The sequence below is a fragment of the Abramis brama genome, assembly GCF_963993115.1.
Source record: "Abramis brama genome assembly, chromosome: 11".
NCBI lineage: Eukaryota > Metazoa > Chordata > Actinopteri > Cypriniformes > Leuciscidae > Abramis > Abramis brama.
Window position 1 is genome coordinate 13,312,462 of NC_139973.1, and position 20,047 is coordinate 13,332,508.

The 20,047-nt window shown below is 36.5% G+C and overlaps 1 protein-coding gene across 2 annotated transcripts in view; it reads left to right on the plus strand.

The window, feature by feature from the left end:
- The first annotated feature begins 6,776 nt into the window (after nucleotides 1-6,776).
- brinp3a.2 (bone morphogenetic protein/retinoic acid inducible neural-specific 3a, tandem duplicate 2) overlaps nucleotides 6,777-20,047 on the plus strand; it is a 33,596-nt gene continuing 20,325 nt past the window's right edge. The window contains exons 1-3 of one of the 2 annotated variants that reach the window (XM_084129015.1): nucleotides 6,777-7,541; nucleotides 13,067-13,144; nucleotides 18,185-18,478. In XM_084129015.1, coding sequence (XP_083985141.1) covers nucleotides 18,279-18,478 — 200 coding nt within the window. In that variant the 5' untranslated portion in view covers nucleotides 6,777-7,541; nucleotides 13,067-13,144; nucleotides 18,185-18,278. The remainder of the gene's footprint in view (nucleotides 7,542-13,066; nucleotides 13,145-18,184; nucleotides 18,479-20,047) is intronic. The other variant, XM_084129014.1, reaches the window with a different exon arrangement.

Sequence of the window (20,047 nt, forward strand, 5' to 3'; positions counted from 1 at the left end):
CATAGGGACATTTTACAGTCATAAACAGGGGTCTAGCAGCTTTTATGATGCAAAAGAATGGGGGAAAAATCCTTTACAACCAAAGTGTCTGCAGATTTTTCTCAGCAAGAGAAACTCAATGCCAAAATCAATAGGAACATCTCCTTTGAGGTAAACTTAAAAACAGTATGAGTACATAAAAGTAGGGAGACTTATAATGCTAAAAAAATAAATAATAAATAATAAAAACCTTCTGCAGTGATAGGAACAGATAAGATGGTGCTGTAATTCACCCTATGATATCATAATGACCAAAATGTGCTTTTCATTTCAATACTCTACCCAGTAGAGTAGTTGAGTCTATCATAAAATAAATAGAATGCGTTAATCTATCGGAGGTATTGTGTGCTTCTCATCAGCTCAGAGGGTACGGAATAATTCCGCCTGTTTAAATGTAAAGCAGATAACAACTCTGGATGGTGCTATTCTGGAAAGTGATAAACCAGGAAGAACAAACCTGGGGTGAAACAGTGCTTAGTCCAACAGAGCTAAATTAATTTTGCTAGCTCACGAAATGGAGTAACAGTATCTGAATCAACTCTCTTCTATATTCACCACAGGATATTGAGGAAGGCCAAGGTCAAATTACATCAAAATCTGAAAGCATTAGACTCCATTGCAAGAGAAAGTTTTCCAACTCAGTCAGAGATAATCTCAATCTCCAACTGTGCTCAGCAGGGACTAAAAAGCTTAAGAAACTGATAGGATCCTCAGACCACGTAAAATTGGTGCTTTAGGCAAGAAAACAGATGACTTGATTACCAGTAGAAATGCAATGGGTTCAATGAGAGTCTCAAATAATTTGCTTTTAAGATGTGATGTCATGGCTGTTGTGTTTAGGGTCTACTATAAGCACACTGTAAAGTGAACGTGATGTTTTTTTTTTGTTTTGTTTTTTCTTACCTAAATAAATTACTAAATAAAAAATAATCTAAATAAATTAGGTTGATTCAGTCATAATAAATGATGTGTTGACTTGGATAAAATCAGTTAATTTAGATGTTACCTCATGAGGACCTTTAGGTCCTTCAGGACTTTGTTAGGTTTACTGAGAAATAGTTTTCAGTGTATAAAGTGACAACTGTTGCAATACTAACTTTCCATACACTTAAAAGGATGGATCACCCAAAATGAGTATTCTGTCATAATTTTCTCGCCCTCATGTCATTTCAAGCCTTTATGCATTTCTTTCTTCAGGAGTATACAAACGAAGTTTGTTCCCTCTGTCAGTAACTTCGACGTTGTGTAGAAGTACTGACACTAGGGGTCTTGGGAGCCCCAAATACCTCTGATACTTCAGAAAAGGCCAATGAGAATCAGCGAGTGGAATGGAATTTGCATGCCATTCCCCTGTTATATGAGTATAAAAGGAGTGACGTGCATCCACTCGTTCAGATTTGTTCTTCGGAGCCAAGCAAGTGTCTTCTCTACACAAGCTCATTTCATTTACCTATGGAAGAAGCGAGTTGCTGGTGTTGCGGCGCATTTAAGCGGTCTGTCTCCAGGCAGTGAATGGATAAGTGCAGAGAGAGTTCCCCTGGGTGCTTCAACAACATAAAATAGCAGCTTTCCTCTAAAAGAGCAAAACACAGACCGATAGTACATCTTTAAAGATGCCTTTCCGACTGTGTATTGTGTATTTAAGGCTCCCACCTTCTCCACCGCCCAGAGTACGTATGATGCTGAGTTGGTGGCCATGCTTGCCCGTGCTGCCGAGAGCATCAGACAGGCCACCAAGGTCGCGCTCATCGTCTGCTCGTCACCTTGGGCCTTTGTCTGCGGCTTCCACCCCACACTGAGCTGACCGCAGGAGAGTGATGCATCCTGCTCATCAGACGAATGAGAACCCCAAGAAGGCTTATTCGAAGTGTCCCTGAGACGGGCGACCCAGGGATGGCAGGCATTGCTCACACTGTTGAACACACTGCTCCTTCCCCCGGTGCAGGGCCGGGCAGAGAATATTTGGTTCCCTTATGTTTTTGTTTTGCAGCTGTCCCAAAGGGCAGTGGTACCCACATTTTCAAAGAAAGAACAGATTCCGCACTCTCTGGGTCAAACATCTTGCAGCCTGATCATGGTGGATGCGAGCTCCCGTTGCATGTCTCAACTCACCCGCCATTTCCTTACTTTGGAGTCAGCAGCGACTAAAGACAGGTCTTGTTGTTTGCGCCCTACTGGCTCACCCAGACTTGGTTCTCGGAGCTCATGCTCCTTATGATAGCCCATCCCTAGTGAATTCCCCTGAGGAAGGACCTCTTTTATCAGGAATGGGGCACAATTTGGCACCCACACCCTGGCCTCTGGAACCTCCACCTCTGACTTGAGTGGGCTATCACCAGTAGTGATAGAAACTATCTCTCTGGCTAGAGCCCCCTCTATGAGTTGGGCCTATGCCTTTAAGTGAAGTCTGTTCGCTAACTGGTGTGCTTCCCATGGGGAAGACCCACAGAGATGCACAGTCAGGTCAGTGCTTTTATTCCTGCAGGAGAGATTGGGTGTTGGCTGTCCCCTTCCACCCTGAAAGTGTATGTGGCCAACATAGTGGCACACCACGACACAATGGATGGTATTTAGGGAAGCACAACTTGATCATCAGGTTCCTCAGAGGTGCCAGTAGGTTGAATCCTCCTAGGCCACGCCTTATTCCCTCAGGGGATATCAATGTAGTCTTGCTGGGCTGATAGGGAGCTACCTAATACCTCCAAGAGATTCTACAATCTTCCTGCGTGTTAAGTTCATGTGATGTATTTTCCAAATACTTACCTCCCTTCTGGTAGGATGTTGTCTCTGTGGTGTTCTTTCTCCCATCTGGGAGAGTGAGCACTCCTCAGCGTTCTAGTCTGCAACCGTTGTAGATAAAAAAAAGAACATAAAAACAAAAAACAAGAACAAGACCAGAAAAGGTCAAGGACGTCAGGCTGAAGTGACCTATTCCTATTGTAAGTACTGTCCTTTCAGTCCCCGAGTGGTACAAAGGACTACACAGCTTACTAACAAACTAACAAACCAACAAACCAATACTAACTATACTAACAAACCAAACCAAGTTAGGTTTTAAAATGCCAACAAACATAAGTGCATATCCACAGGTTTTACTGAAACTCTGTCAAGTAGACATATTTCAGACACTTGTGGCACTATTTGATTAATTTACGCATTAGGATAGATCGTAGTTGGTACTATAGTTTGAACATTGAGAAGCCATTTGCACTTGATTACAGTTGAAAACGTAAGAAAAACCATTAAGAGGCCTTTGAATGATGGATTGGCAGAAATACAACATTCCATCTGTTACATGTCTTCCCAAGAGCTATGACTCTAATCCTTGAAGTCCACAGATGTATTTATGTACTGGACATGCATAATCAATTATTGGGTCAGTAGAAATATTTTTTTTTGGTTGATTAGGCTAATACACCTATACACAATAAAATGAATGACTATGGCAAAAGTTTCTGTATGTAATCCAATGGCTCTGTTGCAGTTCAGCACCATGGACAGTTCCAGCACAGCGTGGTGCTCAGAGAATGTCCACTCGGGACATTGCCCATGTATCTAATCCATCACAAGCAGCTCCCTGATAACACACACAGGACTGATGCGTGTTCCAGCAGATTGCCAGAAGACAAACAATCTCACTTTGCCAACCTCTGTAATGGATTTGTGCTGCATTTGTCCATGGTTAGTGAGCCATTTTGATTGGAGTCAGCTTTGGTTTTAACCAATACTTTAACGCCAATAAAAAAATAAGTTATTCCCGGTCTGAAATCCTATTGGCTCTACATCAAAGCATGACTGTAGTGAACTCCTGCTGCTTAAATGTCTCTTGTCTTTTTCTGATTTATACTGATAGTAAAATTTGGACATTGTTGCAACAGACTGAATCAGAAGTATGATTTTTAGTTTTTGCCACTTCAGTCTGAATCACTCCTACTGCACAGATATATCGGGGCTTTATGCCAGGGATAGACTTCAGCACCCACACATGCCACTAACATTTCAGAATAACCTCAAATGAATCAGGTGATAAATTTATATGCCACTCTGTAATTTTTTTTTGGAAAATTCAGTGTAAATGCCACAACAAAAACCTGTTAAAAGCATCCTTGCATCTCTTCCTGCTTTTCAGACAAAAAGGGCTTGGTCTTTATACTACTGACCAAAAAAATAAAAAAATAAACTACATTACCATAGGAACACATACATTACCAGAGGAACAAATGGTTCCTATTAACATGGAATGTATGCCTCAATGGAAACACCGCACAGTTTGCCCCACACTGTAAAAAAGTGCTTTTGCCAATGCTGATGTTAACTAGCGGTGTCCTGCCTATTCAATCCAGCGTTTCTAAAGAGTCACTGGCATGTATTAACGACACACTGACGGGAATATTGTTCTTTGTGTTGTTTACTGTATCGCTTGTTTATACAAGGGGTTTGTTACCGCCGGCGCTCTCTGGAAGACTACATTATCCATCACTGCCTAGAACTACAGCAAACTACAGCAACTCAAATAGCTCAGAATACACCACACCTTTAGGGGTTTTTTTTGTTTTGTTTTTTTCTCATGGTGACTCTCCCTGCATTCCAAATGGCATTATGTTATGTATTTTAAAAATAATACTTTTTTATTGTGAATATTTTTTTATTTTAAATTAATTCATTAATGATTTAAGTAATAAATTAGACATTTTTTTGAAGTAGAAATCTGCTTTGAAAGTTCAAAACACTGTTAATTACAATAACTAGGTTAGCTGGAATAAATATTGTTTAAAAAAAAGGTACAAAGACTTGACTTGGACTTGGCCTTTAGGGACTTATTGTCTGGTATTAATTATTTTTATAATCAACTGTATGTTTTGTCATATCAAATGAGATGTTTGCTCATTATGTATTTACACTAGTTGAGGAGTTCAGAGAGAGATGCCTGCCGCCTGCACTTTTTCTAAAGGACGAGGCAAACCATTTAATAGCAACTGTCAATATTAATTATTATCTTAATTATTATTTCCAAAGATTTAGAACATTTTAGTAATACTTATAGTAGTAAAACTTTGTGGTGATTCCAATTGACGTCTGGTAAATTACCATTTTCATTTTCATTTCTTGGTTATTTTTTAAACTGTGTACGTTTTACATGTATTTTACATGTTCGGACTCATGAATGCATTGAATATGGAGTATCCAAAAGAACTGAAGTATACTTTCAAAGTAATTCAGAAGATTTTCACGGATCTTGGAGGTACCTTCTCTGCAAGAGTGCAGTCACTGAAGTTTAAATTTAGCTAAATGGACAAAGCCATTTTGCAAATGTCATGGCAAAATTTGAGTGACATTCCTCCACTGGACACTGTTTCTTCTATACTTTAATAGTTAATGATTAAAAAAAACAATACTGAACTAAACCTTCAGGCTAATGTTCGTTAACGTGCATTGGTAAGTATTATGCATTGAGATAACAAATTCAAGACTTGCTACTATAATGTCATTGTTGTTCATCGGACACAAACTGTAAAAAAAATAATAATAAAAAAAAAAAAAATCTGTCTCTTATTTAATTAAAGTATTGAAATAATATATAATAAATCAGTATAGGCCTATAGATAATAGGCTCATGTGTGTTCAGCCAACTAAAAATAGTTTGTTCTGTTATTCATTAGCTAAACATAATTTCTTTTAATTTTGTAATTTTTTTTTACACAGTGCAAAGTCTCTAACTTCAAAAGTCTCTTCCGCAAATATGTCTTCAAGAACAATATGATTCACAAAATACAATGATTACAAATGATTATGAATGTAAATAAAAAATAATAATATAGATACATAATACTACTGATTATGAATACTAATAAATACTAAAAACAATATTAAATGAGGAAATTTTAGTCTTCATAGTGAAAAAGTTATTAGAAGTAAAACAAAGTATGACATACCTCATAAATTATAGATTAAATCTATAAATATTAATCAATGCAATGCAATACATATTACAATAAAATATAATATTCTCTTTTTTTTAAGTAAAAACTATAGATTAGGCCTACCTTAAAATGTATAATGTGCATTTCCAGAATTGCCTGTGCGATTCATCTTTTTTTTTTTAATCAACTATATAAATTGGAATGTTTTATGCTGCATGTTATTTTATTTAGTTCATGTTTACCTTATGGCATTTTGACATAACAGTGTGCTCTGTTTTATGATAAACTAAATTTGCTGGGGAGGCTCATTTTGATAAACTTTCTGGCTTTCTATTGTACAGTTGTGTTATAAAACTACATTTTACAATAACAAACACATTTTTATAGCTCATATTGGTTATTAAATTAGCATTAAGCTATATGATTTAATGACTAATGACTATAAAATATACAGTAACCAAAATGTCATTTCACAATATGCTTGTAACATTGTCACAGCATTTTTATGGCAATGGCAACCACGGGTGGCACTTTTTAGCTGTATAATTTACAACATTGTTTTACAGTGCATTATAATTTATGCTGTTTGAATAACACTTCTTATAAGAATTATTCTATTCTATTATTAATTTAGAAAAGGAGAACACCCCAACACTGCCTGCACAAATAAATGACATGGGGTTCTAACTTGCTGACCCAGTGGACAGCTTAAGCATTTTAAACTTATGCGGAAAATTATTATTATTAATTTTTTTTTTAAAGAAAGAAGAAGAAGAAGAAGAAAAGAGAATGAAATATGAAATCGTTTTCTTTAAGCACTTACTTACAGGGATCTCTAGATTTTGGTAACAGCCTGTTTATCATTCCACCCTCGTTTCGGGTTTTATGCATGTCCTCCGAAAAGCCATTACAGAGGGCTACTTGTGTTTTAAGCATGTGACTTTGGTGAGAGGGCGCGCGCTCGCGTCTGCCAGCGTCTCTATCCATTGAAATTTGGCTCTGTCTCTCTCACACACGGACAACGATGTAGAGAGTAGGAGGGTCAAGCAGAGCTATGTGACGGGACTGACTTTATAGAGGAATATCCACAGGCACTTCAAAAAGAGACTAGGAAGCCTCAGTGTCGCAGTCCGTTGGCGGATTTTAAACTGAGCCACGCGCTTTAACTGATAGCTGCGATCTGTTTCTAACTGTCTGTGCTGCTAGTGGATTTATATTCGGCACTAAATGCGGTTATTTCTTCTTCAAGGAACAATTCAGAGCTCTACACGGATAACCTTACCATCGCTTTATAATGGGGACGATATGTTACCGAAGTTGGACTATTGTGAAGTAGCACCAATTTAAAATAGCCTAAGTGCTGCCCGAGCGACCTTTCGTCCATTTCGCCAAACAGTTTTCATTATTTTCGTGGGTATTACGCTGGTGCCCGTTAAATACTCACATAGGCTATCGAAGAAAAAAAAGAAAGAAAGAAGAAAAAACTGATTTTTTTTATTTATTTTTTTTTTTTTAAACTGAACAGATTCAGCGAAGAATGGGACCAGTTCGGATGAAGTTTCAACACTGATCTACGTTGTGGTGAGTTATTTTTGCTTTTTTAATGCTGGTCTGGTCGTGTGGACATGGTTTAAATTGTTGCCAGTTGACTATGCAATGATAATCGTTGCCTCATACTGCAGCGGGGCAACTTTGAACAAATGCAACATGATCGTCACAACGTTTCATGAATGATGAGCATGCAGCAGCCCATCAAGTCTACACGACTCCTTACACAAGTAACAACTGTGATCCCTCATGACCATTCATGTATTTATGCCATGGTGCTTGATACACAGACTCTCTCTCTCAATACACACACTCTCTCTCTCTCTCTCTCTCTCTCTCTCTCTCTCTCTCTCTCTCTCTCTCTAAACACACCATGCTGGTATTTCTGTAATACTGCCGAAATATATATTTTTTTAACTTTCTCAAACAAGATAAATTTTCCAATTTTATTTTATTTTCTTCGTTTTAAGCATAAATACTTTTTTTTTTGGTCACGTATGCTTGAAGCAAGAAAACTTAATTCAATATTATATTCTCTGAAAACAAGTCTTAATATTTTATACATTTGTGCTTCTTATTAAAGTAAATACAGGGGAGAGGAGGGGTTCAGATATTTTCCTGGAAAGAAGACAAAAATACTGATTATTTTTTTATATTATATTTTTTTTTGCACCTGTGATGCAGGTTACAGGTTATTAGGGTTAATAGGCTACTTCGTTTAATTAATATTTTACACACTAATGAGTCTTTAGCTGATTCTGTAACTGTCAGTGATGCATACAATACCCATGAACCATTTTTCAAACATATAAGTTTGCTGCCAGGTAAAACAGCTGCTAATATATTGCTAAAATGTGTGTTATTATCAACTGCACCTGTTATTAAAAATAGCATATAGCTTAATTGGAACTGCTTTAAAAGTAAATTACATTTAATTACAGCAAAATCCATAATGCGAAGAAAAAGAAGAAGAAGAAAATGTTCCTTACATGACAGCAGTTGGGTAGTAAGGGTTTTGATGAAGAAATAATGTGGTGTATGTAGTGCACAATACAGTTGAAACCACTGTGCCATTATCACTGTCTCTGAGCAATGGAGAGAGTGCAGAAAAAGCCAATGATTTTGGCAATAGTGTTTCATGACTTCATTATCCACAACAGACATGCTGTAAAGAATCTTTCTGATAGCGTATCTGCTCTTAAGTGGATAGTTCAACCAAAAATTAAAATTGTCATCATTTACTCACCCTCATGTATTTCCAAAGACTTTCTTTCTTCTGCAGAACACAAAACAAGATATTTAAAAATAATGTTGGTATGATCGCTGACTTCCATTGTAAGGACAAAAAAAAAAATCTCAAACTATATTTTATGTTCCACAGAAGAAAAGAAGTGATAGAATGACATGAGGCTGAGTTAATGATGACAGATTTTATTATTATTATTATTATTTTTTGTGAACTATGCCTTTGAAGTATGCACTTACTATGTATACTAATTAATAAACATTTTTTATTCATTCTTATTATTATTATTATTATTTTGTCTTTGTTAACCTAACTTAATCATCTTATTGCGTTCTTGAGTCTTTTTTTAATTAGTTGGATCAGACAATAGATATTTAAACTGCACATTTGGAAACTACATTTCTTACTGTGGTTCATGGAGGCACACAAACCTTATGTATCAGTTACTGCGGAATGCTGTTACCCCTGCACAGTGGATGTATTTGCAAAACACAAAACAGTCACTGGCCCCACAATACTGACAATCTAATGCTGCATTCACATTTCCCTGTGTGAAGGGTCTAACTAAGTGTGTGTGTGCCTTTGTATCCCAGCTGTCTCTCATCATTGCTATCCGCTGGCACAGTTTTTGCCATTTTCCAAAAACACCATTTAGAGCTTTTGGCGGCCACATAAAAGACAAAAAAAGACCTTTTAGCGCGCACACACACGGACAATTACACAAATAAGCACAAACATCAGCATCCAGTAGTGTGCTAGCTCAATGGCTCATTCATCCTATACTGATGTGCGATATAGCCATGGATGATAGCCCAAGAGAGCTGGTGAAACCTTTCCTAGTCTTGTAAATATGCCTCAATGGGGCCTTTTTTTTCTTCAAATGGCTGTCTGCAGGTAAAGTGGCTCCCTAACAAGTCCTCAAATTAATGAATGACTCATGCATGAAGGCCCTTCTGCAGCAATTCCAGCACATCAGAAATTTCACAGCAACGACTGATTGGTTGAACATACAGCAAGCAGACAGGCCCGAACATGAGCGAAGCTTTATGATGGCGAGCCGTAGCCCATTATTTTATGATAATGAGCAGGATCACCGTATCCATCCTGATGCTGAGATTTCAATGAGACAAACGTGTGAAAAGACAGGCGCAGGAACATTGGCTCTCTGATTAGAGCTTGAAAACAAATAGACCCTCAGGAGTATGCAGTTGAAAAGAAGGTAAAGATGTGACATGACACCTTTCAACTAGGCAAACTAAAACATTGATGCGTGTACGAAATGACAAGCAATAAGAGAAATGCAAGAAAGCAATGCTGCTAAAAGGTTTCAGCTGTCATCGGGAATTTCTTGACGCATATATATTTTTTTTGATTTTTACAAAACTATGTGTCTTTTAAACCTCAGTGTCACATTGGGTCCTAACCAAAAGTGACACAATAAAGCCACAAGCATTCACTTCCATTGAAATTTGTGTTTTTGTCCTAACAAGTGGTAAGCGTCAATTGAAAGGTCAAAATCCTGTGAAATCTTTAATTCTAATTGGCTAGCATTATGTTGCATTGCACATAATTTTTACTTTCAACGTGGACATGGTGTCAGATGTGCAAAATTGATTTATCATTACAACTTTATGTATGCAGCATCATTCAGATAATTTAAATCCTACAGATTTCTATAAATGTTTTAGTTTATGGCTTTAAGTTTAAATGTAAAGTACTTTGGAAGGCTTTAGTTTTCGTAATGGCCTTTGTTTGAAGAGGAGACTCTATGTCTGGCTGAATTGAGAAAAGAGGACCATGGGTTGTTTTCTGAGATTAATTGCTGCTTTTTTCCCTGTATTGCGCTAAGCCTTTCTCTGATATGTGGCCAAATAAAAATGTAAAATTACGAAGTTTACGATCAAAAAGGCAATAATTAAAGCAGCAATTATATTGAAGAATTGTGAACATTACCACTGGCTTGGTGCACTATTACTGTGAGGTTTATTTCTAACCTGTAATCAATTCTTTGTTGGGATTTACGGACATTAAATGGAATGCACCCCTCTGTTTAATAGCTATTATGGTTAACTGATTTACTATAAACCTTTACACTTTGCACATGTCCTAACCTGATTAGCAATAGCTATTTAAACTGGACAACTCGTAAAAAACAAGTTATAGCCTTTTACATGGATCATCCAAACAAATGATTACATGCATGATCAAAAAAATGTCTACCTTGTTGTTCATGCTTCCTAAAAGATCAAAGGCTTTATTAATATAGATTTGTATAACAATTATAAAAAAAGACTAATTATTGCACCCTAGAGATATGAACTGAGTGTTTTCAAACCCTCATATTAAAATGTGTGCCATGTCCATAGAGGCATTATACTCTCAGGGACATTTGGTATTAAATGTGTCTGCCAAAGTGTTGGTGAGCAAACAATGCTACATTTATTCTTTTTTTTTCGTTCTTGTGTTTCTTTATCTCTTTGTTTGCTTTTTCCACAATACTTTGGGTCCTCCATTGTCCTTTTAAATAATGCTCTGAGTAATGTGCAAAGACATGCATATTTATAAGATTGTCATTTATGGACCAAGAGGATGCAACAAGCATTTCTTTTTTTCTTTTTTTGACATATGAACACACAAGATCAGTTGTTTACTATTGGCAGTACACTATAATGTACCTGAACATTCACAACAGATTGATATCATTTATTATGATGTTCAGTGTTTCATCTAGAATCTGACAATTATTTTAGTTTCATGGCTTGTCTGTTCCCAGAGGTCCATTTCTCATTGTGACAGCAAGATAAGAGGGAATATTTGATTTGCATTTAACACTCAACACATTGGCTGTCGTTCCTTTTCCCCCTTCTGGTCCCATGAACTGATCTAAGCTAGTATTTCATATTTATTTTATTGCCTAGGATATTCTCTTTGATACATTACACACCACAAATCTCTTTGTACACATCCTTTTGTTCTCAAACGAAACACGGATAAATAATTATGACTTCCAGTCGCATTATTTCACTAAGAAACCTTTTACCCTCTGGCACACAATGAAAGACACTGTTGATTGTCATGGGTTAGAGAATACATATCTAATTAAGAGTAAAAGCTCATTAGTCAGCGGAAAGAGGAGGGTGTGAGGCTTATCGGTTCCTGTTGCAGATTTTGAATGTGGTTTCAGGGATGACTTGAAGTCAAGCCTGAAAGAACTAGAATTACAAATAGTGGGATCCTACTGTAAAAATTGTAATACAACCCTGTAATCAACTCTCACCCAAGATACACACTTTTGCAAACAGTCAGACAACGCTCCATCCACCCTGCGGACACAGATGAAGAGCAGGAAATATCTCAGAGAATGTAGCTTCATTTGCATGCTTCCAGCAGAGACAGCCAAAGCTCATTGCAATTGCACAGGTTGTTAATGAAAGAACTGAACAGATGCCCTGAGTCCAAAGTGCACTTGAATCTATCCTCTGAACATGGTTGACTCAAATGCCATTGAGATCTCAAGTTTGAGAGATCCCAAATCTCATCATCTTAACCTTTCAAAACAACTTCAATAATTTGAGCTTGGTTTTACTTTTAGTTCTTGTTCTTAGTAATTTAAGTTTATGGTTGGCTTTATGGAGTTGTAAATGGCAATGGAGGATTGATGGTTTTCTGAGGAAATAAACTTCTTTAATATTAAAAGGATATTCTGGGTTCAATCCAGGTTCAAAAGTTCAGTCATCAGCCTTTGTGGCATGATTTCTACAACAACAACAACAGCAACTAGAAAGAAAGAATTAAATAAATAAATAAATAATAATAATTTTCACTGGAGGAAAAAAAGGAAAAATCAAGCCACTTATAATGGAAATGTGAAGCTTATGATGTTTATTAACTCTTCTGTTTAAAATTGTTTATTTGAGCTGTGAAGCTGTTTTAATAATTTCAAGTAATTTTGCGGTTTATAGCGTTGTGTTGCAATTGTAAAAAAAACTTTACAATTGGGGGGGCTTAAATGTAGTGTAGGCAATTTCGGAGAGGCTAGCCTTGATAGCAAGATATCTGCGAAAGCATAAGATTTTCATAAGAAAAAAAAGATTTCAGCGTTGATAGTGCTGCCATAGAAACACATAATTCTGAGTCCGAGGACGTGAACAGCTCCTGGTAGATCGTCACGGGTAGCCATCTCTTAATTACTGTAATTACAACATTACAAGCAGCATAAGCTTGCTTTTTTGGTTCAGGAGGAACAGTAAAAGGTAAAAGTCTGCTTTTTGTTTGTGGCATTGGGTGACTGTCTGTCTTCTACTCTGCATAGCCTCATGGAACACGCTGATGACGTGATGTCTGCTTGAGCAGGGTGCGCGGAGGTATGGAAATACACATTGACAGGCAGGTAGGACATCCTATCATTGCATTCGGACCAAATGCAATAATTGGACAAAATTTTGTACTGAGACTTCCACAAATATGTACCTTTGAATATTTAGACCATTTCTATTATTGATTGCTATCAGGATGTGAATAGTTCCAACCAGTATAACACAAACTGTTGATTGAAAAACATTGCCTACCCTACCTTTAAGTGTACTGAACCTGGCATATTACTTTAATATCAGTTTGATAAGAATACAATTGTTTTGAACAAGCTAACTTAGCCCTTTTGTTAAACTTGTGATGATTAATCATTTGTTGACTAGTGGGTTTCAAACTAAGTTTGTTGTTGAATTCACAATTCAACATGCAAATTAATTTTACATTAATTGTCATTTCCACTGCAAAACACAAAGAAACATGATAATATAGGTCAGTAAAGCGCACCTGTAGAAATTGATACAATTCCTCAGTTAAATGCATGTTCTAAGAAATTGTGAAAGATATTTATTCGGCTAGTTCTGAACACCTGTAGTCATTTCATTCTAAAGATTCCCATTTCAGCGACCTTGCAGGGATGTTCATCTTCATTGTAGACAACAAAGGGAAGGATATAGCATTTTTAATACCTAAAATAAAAAAATAATTCTCTGTTTGGTGCTAAATGGATATTCTTTGTATTATCTGTTTGGTTTTAGTCAGTTATTTATTTATAATCCATTCTCAATCACATTATGAGTATAATCTAAAATGACTGAGTTGCACCGCTGCTTAATGAATATGACTCAATGTGCTTGAGCAAAATGGTATACCGTTTAAAACAGATTGGCTTTTTGTCATTCAGACAGCTATTTTGTCTAGTCTGTTTCTCTCTTATTACCAGGCATGGCTGTAGTTTTAAAATGATTTGTCCCTCTAGGTGAATACTCAGGACCTTGTCATATTCACCATTTACATGACAAATTACAATACCAGTGTTTGTATTGCTATTGCAAGCCCTGCAGGTTATGATACAAATACTCTTGCAGCATCTAGTTTAAATGAAAAATTGCCATGTCATGTAGCAAGGCTAAGATTATCTTCTAAAACTGTATACATAATGTTCTCTCTATAAAGGGCTTAAAATACCTTTTATTTATTTTTTTAGTTCTACAGTGGTTACACAAATTTTAATCCAACATGCCTCTAAATAATTGTTTTTCTCTTCGTTCCCCAGAAAACTAGCTAATGTTTTGATGTTCTCTCCCACCAGACCTTTGCTTAATTTGACTCATGCAGATACTTATTTCATTTCTTAATTATCCTCATTTATGTGTTTACACTTTCTCCTCCATCATTTATTTCTCTGTTCATCCCACATATTTTATGCATCAATTTTCTTTCATTCCCTACACACGTCACACTTGTCAAGTCAAGTCAAATCAGTTGTATTTGTAAAAGCGCTTTTCCTACATATTGTTCCAAGCTGTGGTTTAATCAACATTAAGTTGTGTAGGAACCAACAGAATTGTCACTTTTATGACATTTTATACCAGCCTGAGGAGATTTCAAGCCAGTTTGGTGTTCAATTATATTTAAGTGGCACCATTGGTGCTTTTCATGCGTCCGCAGTTGATGATAAAAAAAATGCATTTATCTCTCAGGCTAGATGTTTTATTTGTGGTATAAAAATATACCTCGGCTCCTCTTTCAGGGTGGATCGGTTTAACAGCATTTCATGAAGTGTATTGTTTTTGTAACCACAGATATTGTCTGATGATGCCCCTGTAAAAAGGGAATGACACATACCTCATATTATTCCTGCAAATAATAACCAAAATCCTGTTACACTGCACTGGGTGGGGTAGATAATGTGATTATAACAGCAGATTGCTTTGAAATGAACAGTGCTCTCAATGAATACATGTTTACATGTGTTTGAAGATAGCATTCAGGTAAAGATCTGAGCTGTTGATTCAAGGGTGCAGGTTTGATTTAAAAGAATAGGAGAGTTAAAGAGATCACAACCTTGCTTTTGAGTAAAGTACTTAAAGGGCACCTATTATGACTCTTATCACAAGATGTAAAATAAGTCTCTGATGTCCCCAGAGTATGTATGTGAAGTTTTAAGCTCAAAATACCCAACAGATAATTTTTTTACAGCATGTTTAAATTGTCATTTTTTGGAGCTCAGAAAAACATGCTGTTTTAGTGTGTATCCCTTTAAATGCAAATGAACTGCTGCTGCCGGCCCAGGGGGCGGAGCATCACGAGCTCGCGCTCAGAGCCAGGACAATCTCATCTGATAATATCAGAAAAGAAACTCTCAGTTGCGGTGTTCATTTCGACTCGGAGTCGGACAATAATGCCCACAGAGCTAGAGAATATATGCTGTATGGAGATAGAACAGGTATAGTTTAGTTTAATTATGGTTATAACTTATTTGTCATCTGCTTTTATCCACTATTAATATAAGCCTGCTATAGCAAACCCTGTCCGAATGATGACCAAAATATACTGATGAGTTCAGTGAAGTTTATTGTACATCACACAAAAGATGAGCGTTAGTTTTACTCCAGAGAATCACTGTAAGAGCTGAATAAACACAGTATAAGAAGTGAGCATTAAAGTCGTATCCATAAACTCTCTCTCTCTCTCTCTCCCTTTCATTATCATCAACATACACAGCGAAGTACACAAAACACTCGTTACAACTAACAGTAAACAAATATATACACACCTTTTCAGTGGGTGCTTAATAAACTGGTAAACCTTATATCCGTAAAATGACTCGATGAGCTGTCATAAAGTGCGCGCTCTCACTTTCATTTCTGCCGTGGTCAGTAACGTTAGGCCTGTCGCTCCGGAGACCGTAAGCTGGATCACAAACAGTACTGATCCATCCTCGAGTAACAACGAGAGTAAATGAAGACTGCTATGTTCATTCTTACATCCAACAACAAAACACCTCAATCGCTTAGGAGACATTCTTGTCTACAGCTGCTCAAGCGTCGAAGCAATGGCAGACTCTGTGTCCAGCTCACTCAGGGCGGGTCTATGCTCAAACTGCAGTGTCAATCAACAGTCGTGGGAGGGGCCTGTGCAAAGTGACGTCACATTGCCTGAGACAGTGCTTATGATTTATGGGGATAATAAAAAAAGCACTGGTTGGATTTTTATCATTATAGGGTGGTTGTGTACACACACTGCCAACACACATTTATGTTCAAACACCATGTAAAAGTGAATTTTGCATAATAGGTGCCCTTTAACTACAAGAAATACACTGAAATCAGTGTCTTTTTCTTTTTCATAAAGAGCTAAGCTGAAATAGCTCAACAGTACAGAAGAGACCATGAGCCAGAAGCACCATCTATCTCAAAGCTTTGCTCTGCCCTTGTGACTTACATTACACGCCTTTTAATCGTAACTTTTTTTATGTTGCCACTTTCCAAGCAGAAAAGATCAACAAAAAAAAAAAAAAAAAATGGGAACACATATAACAATGGTTTGCTCTTGGGAGAAATGTAAACAGTGATTTTACACAAAAGCAAAGCGCGTGTTACTCAAGGCAGAAAAATGGCAAGTCAAAAGAATTGCTGATGGAAACGGGGAGGTTGCGGCATTTGAAAGGCCCTTTTTTTGTGGTGCACTGTGGCGCTGAAGTGCAGAGCATTGTAAGATCCCTACTGAGTGGTTACTGTGTTCCACCGAGACGTCCTCATCAATATGCATGGAGAAGTACGGATGTCTGCGTTGAAGAATTAGATGTCATGCAGCAAAAGCCTTGCTTTTAAATCTGCTGTAATCACAGCAGAAAGCATTGTAGCCCGGATCGGAGCTGTATTCACACCGTTATGAATGTGTGACAGCATGTAACATACATTATATTCTGTGGGAGATAAGGGTGTAGATGCATCATCCAAGAATGGCCTCCCATAGGACTAAATGCCAAAGGTGGACATCTTATGATTATGACTTGAAATGTTAAGCTTGAAAATATTTAATGAGCTGATATGCTGACCAACAACTTATCCCATTACTATCTGCTCTGCAATAAATGTAGGCATAATAGCGCTTCTGTTTTGATATGCACATCACAGTAATTAGAGGTTAGGCTATACTAAGCACTGACGCACAAGTCAGTGTGGTGCATTTATATTTCATGTTACGTTAGGGTCTGTATTTTCATCTGTATTTACATTTCTTTCCACACTATTCCATAAGTATGAGTATTTTTGAACGTCGCCCACACATATGGTCACATGACACGCATGACTTGACAGACTGTCATCAGAAAACAGTAACGAGACTCTTTTCCAACATCTGGTTTGGTCGTGGCCGTGAAGAATGATTGACAGCACTTGGTGGAAATATGGAAATAATAACAGGGTTAGAACAAGGGGCGGGACTGCGGGAGATGCTGAGAACTAACTACTGAAAGAGATGTCGAAAATGTTCTCATGGCATCTGTTTACCATTGCACTGAATTTCAGTGCCTGCATTTAAACAACTGGTGCTGTTGCCTTGTTATACAGTTTGCACTTGAAGCAAAAAACTTGTGAAGTTACAAATAATTTGGATTAATACAAGCAGTAAAAATTTTTTAGGGAGAACTTCTCCATTTCATATACCAGCGCAGTTGCACAGCGGATGCTCAAATTGGAAGCATGTGAACAGGAGGATCTTATTATTTCACTTACATTCTTTTATTGTTAATTTGGTGAGACTTTGTTCCTCCGAAGTACTAAAACACTCATTAACATGCAGAGAACATTTTTATGTGAATTCATTACACTTCTCACTTACAGACAATTACTAGATTATTCCCACAAAGAATCATGGTACTTTTGTCCCCTGTCTGTGTTGACAAGATCTCTCCAGAGTCCTAAATAGTTTTTGTGGCCTCAAAGGAAACAGAATTTCCTGCTAATTGCCTCTTTTTGTTTCTCCTCTCTCTCTCTGTACACTTTTCACTTAAATGAACAGTTGTTTTGGTGAGTTTGTGGAGGTGAAGGTGACTAAGTGTTTACTAATGTATATTTGTCCTTTCTGTGTAAATCTGCCTGCTGTGTGTGTTTAGGTCAGTGTTTGTGGGGCCAAAGCCATGCTGATCTTCAGTGCCGGGTGGTGGAGTGTGGTCTTGCACCAGAGCTGAAGCCTTGTGCTGCTCCCCCATGGCTCTATGGGAGCTGTTGCTGCTGACTTTCAGCCTCCGCTGCTGGCTGACAAGCTCTGTCAGTTTAGCTGAAGAAGGCCCTGCAGGCCCCCTGGACTGGCTTCTCTCTGATAAGGGCCCCTTTCACCACTCACAAGAGTACACTGAATTTGTGGAGAGGAATCGTCAGGGATTTTCCACGAGATACAAGATCTACAGGTTAGTTGTATTTGAATTGAGGCCTGTATGATAGGTTTTACGTACGTTTTGATCACGACCCACTTTCTGATACACAGTAACAGTATATATACTGTATATTAATTTAAACATTGTGAATTTATCAGTCTAGCCACATTTAGAAGCCTTCTCAGAATGATCAGAATGACCACACTCTGTTTTTATAGAACTTTGTTTCCCGGAATGCATTGTGTGTGTTGAATTTTTTGAATCAGAACAAGTAGTAATTTCCTCTTCTTTCATTCCAAATCAATTTCCTGCGGGTGTAAACAATTAATTTAAAATTCCAACTCATGAATTGGAAGGCTATTATTTATATATATATATATATATATATATATATATATATATATATATATATATATATATATATATATATATATATATATATATTATAATTTTTATATATATATTTTTTATTTTACCCAATTCTGTTACTGGTTTGTTGTTTTATAAAACAATTCTGTTATAACCAGTGCAGAAATCAGAACATGTAAAGAACTTAAACCGTTTAACTGAAAGGAATGGGAAATTTTATTTACAACACAGAATTATCTATATAAAGTAACTAGAAGTATCATATTTGGATAAAAATACTTTACTTATTAACTTAACATATTTTGTCGTGCAATATGATTGAAGTTCTAAAATATATGATGTTCTGTGTATTTTCACTTGCTATATAACTGATCAGTCAACAGACTGATTATTATTTATTTTTATTCCCTGAGTCTATGAAAAATAAATGAACGGGCTTGCAATAAAATAAAAATAATTAGTCAAGAATAATCTGGCAATGAAAACATTACACGTATTTCTTTATTTTTTAAAGAAATTAATAGATTTTTTTTTTTTTTTTTTTTTTTTTTTTTGCATCCTTGCTGAAAAAAGTGTTTCAAATAAACATGGTTCATTTTAATTTTTTTATTCATAAAATAATCCTGAAAATATCTATCACGGTTTCCACAAAAATATTAAGCAGCACAGCTATTTGCAACATTGACAACAATAATAAATGTTTCTTAAGCACCAAATCAGCATATTAGAATGATTTCTGAAGGATCATGTGACACTGATGACTGGAGTAATGATGCTGAAAAATATGTTTTGTCATCACAGGAATAAATGACATTTTAAAATATATTAAAATAGAAAGCAGTTATTTTCAATTGTAATAATATTTCAATATTACTGTTTTTACTGTATTTTTTTTATCAAATAAATGTAACCTTGGTGAACATGAGTAACATGATTACTTCAAACAAAATCTAACCAACCCCAAACCTTTGAGTGGTAGTGTACTCTAAAAGCATTAGATTTGCTGAAGTGAACTTGTTAGTAGTAACATTATATAAAATATACTGAATGTTGCATTGCATTTCTGGTCCATTAGAAGGTGAGCAGACATTCCAGCTCTTAAATTACTGATGATTTCTCATACATAATTCCCATCATTGCAGGGACAGTTATCGAATTTTCATCTGTTCTCAGAAACCACAGTTGACATCTTCTAATTTATGGGAGCTACTTCATGGCTGCTCTGATTGGCCC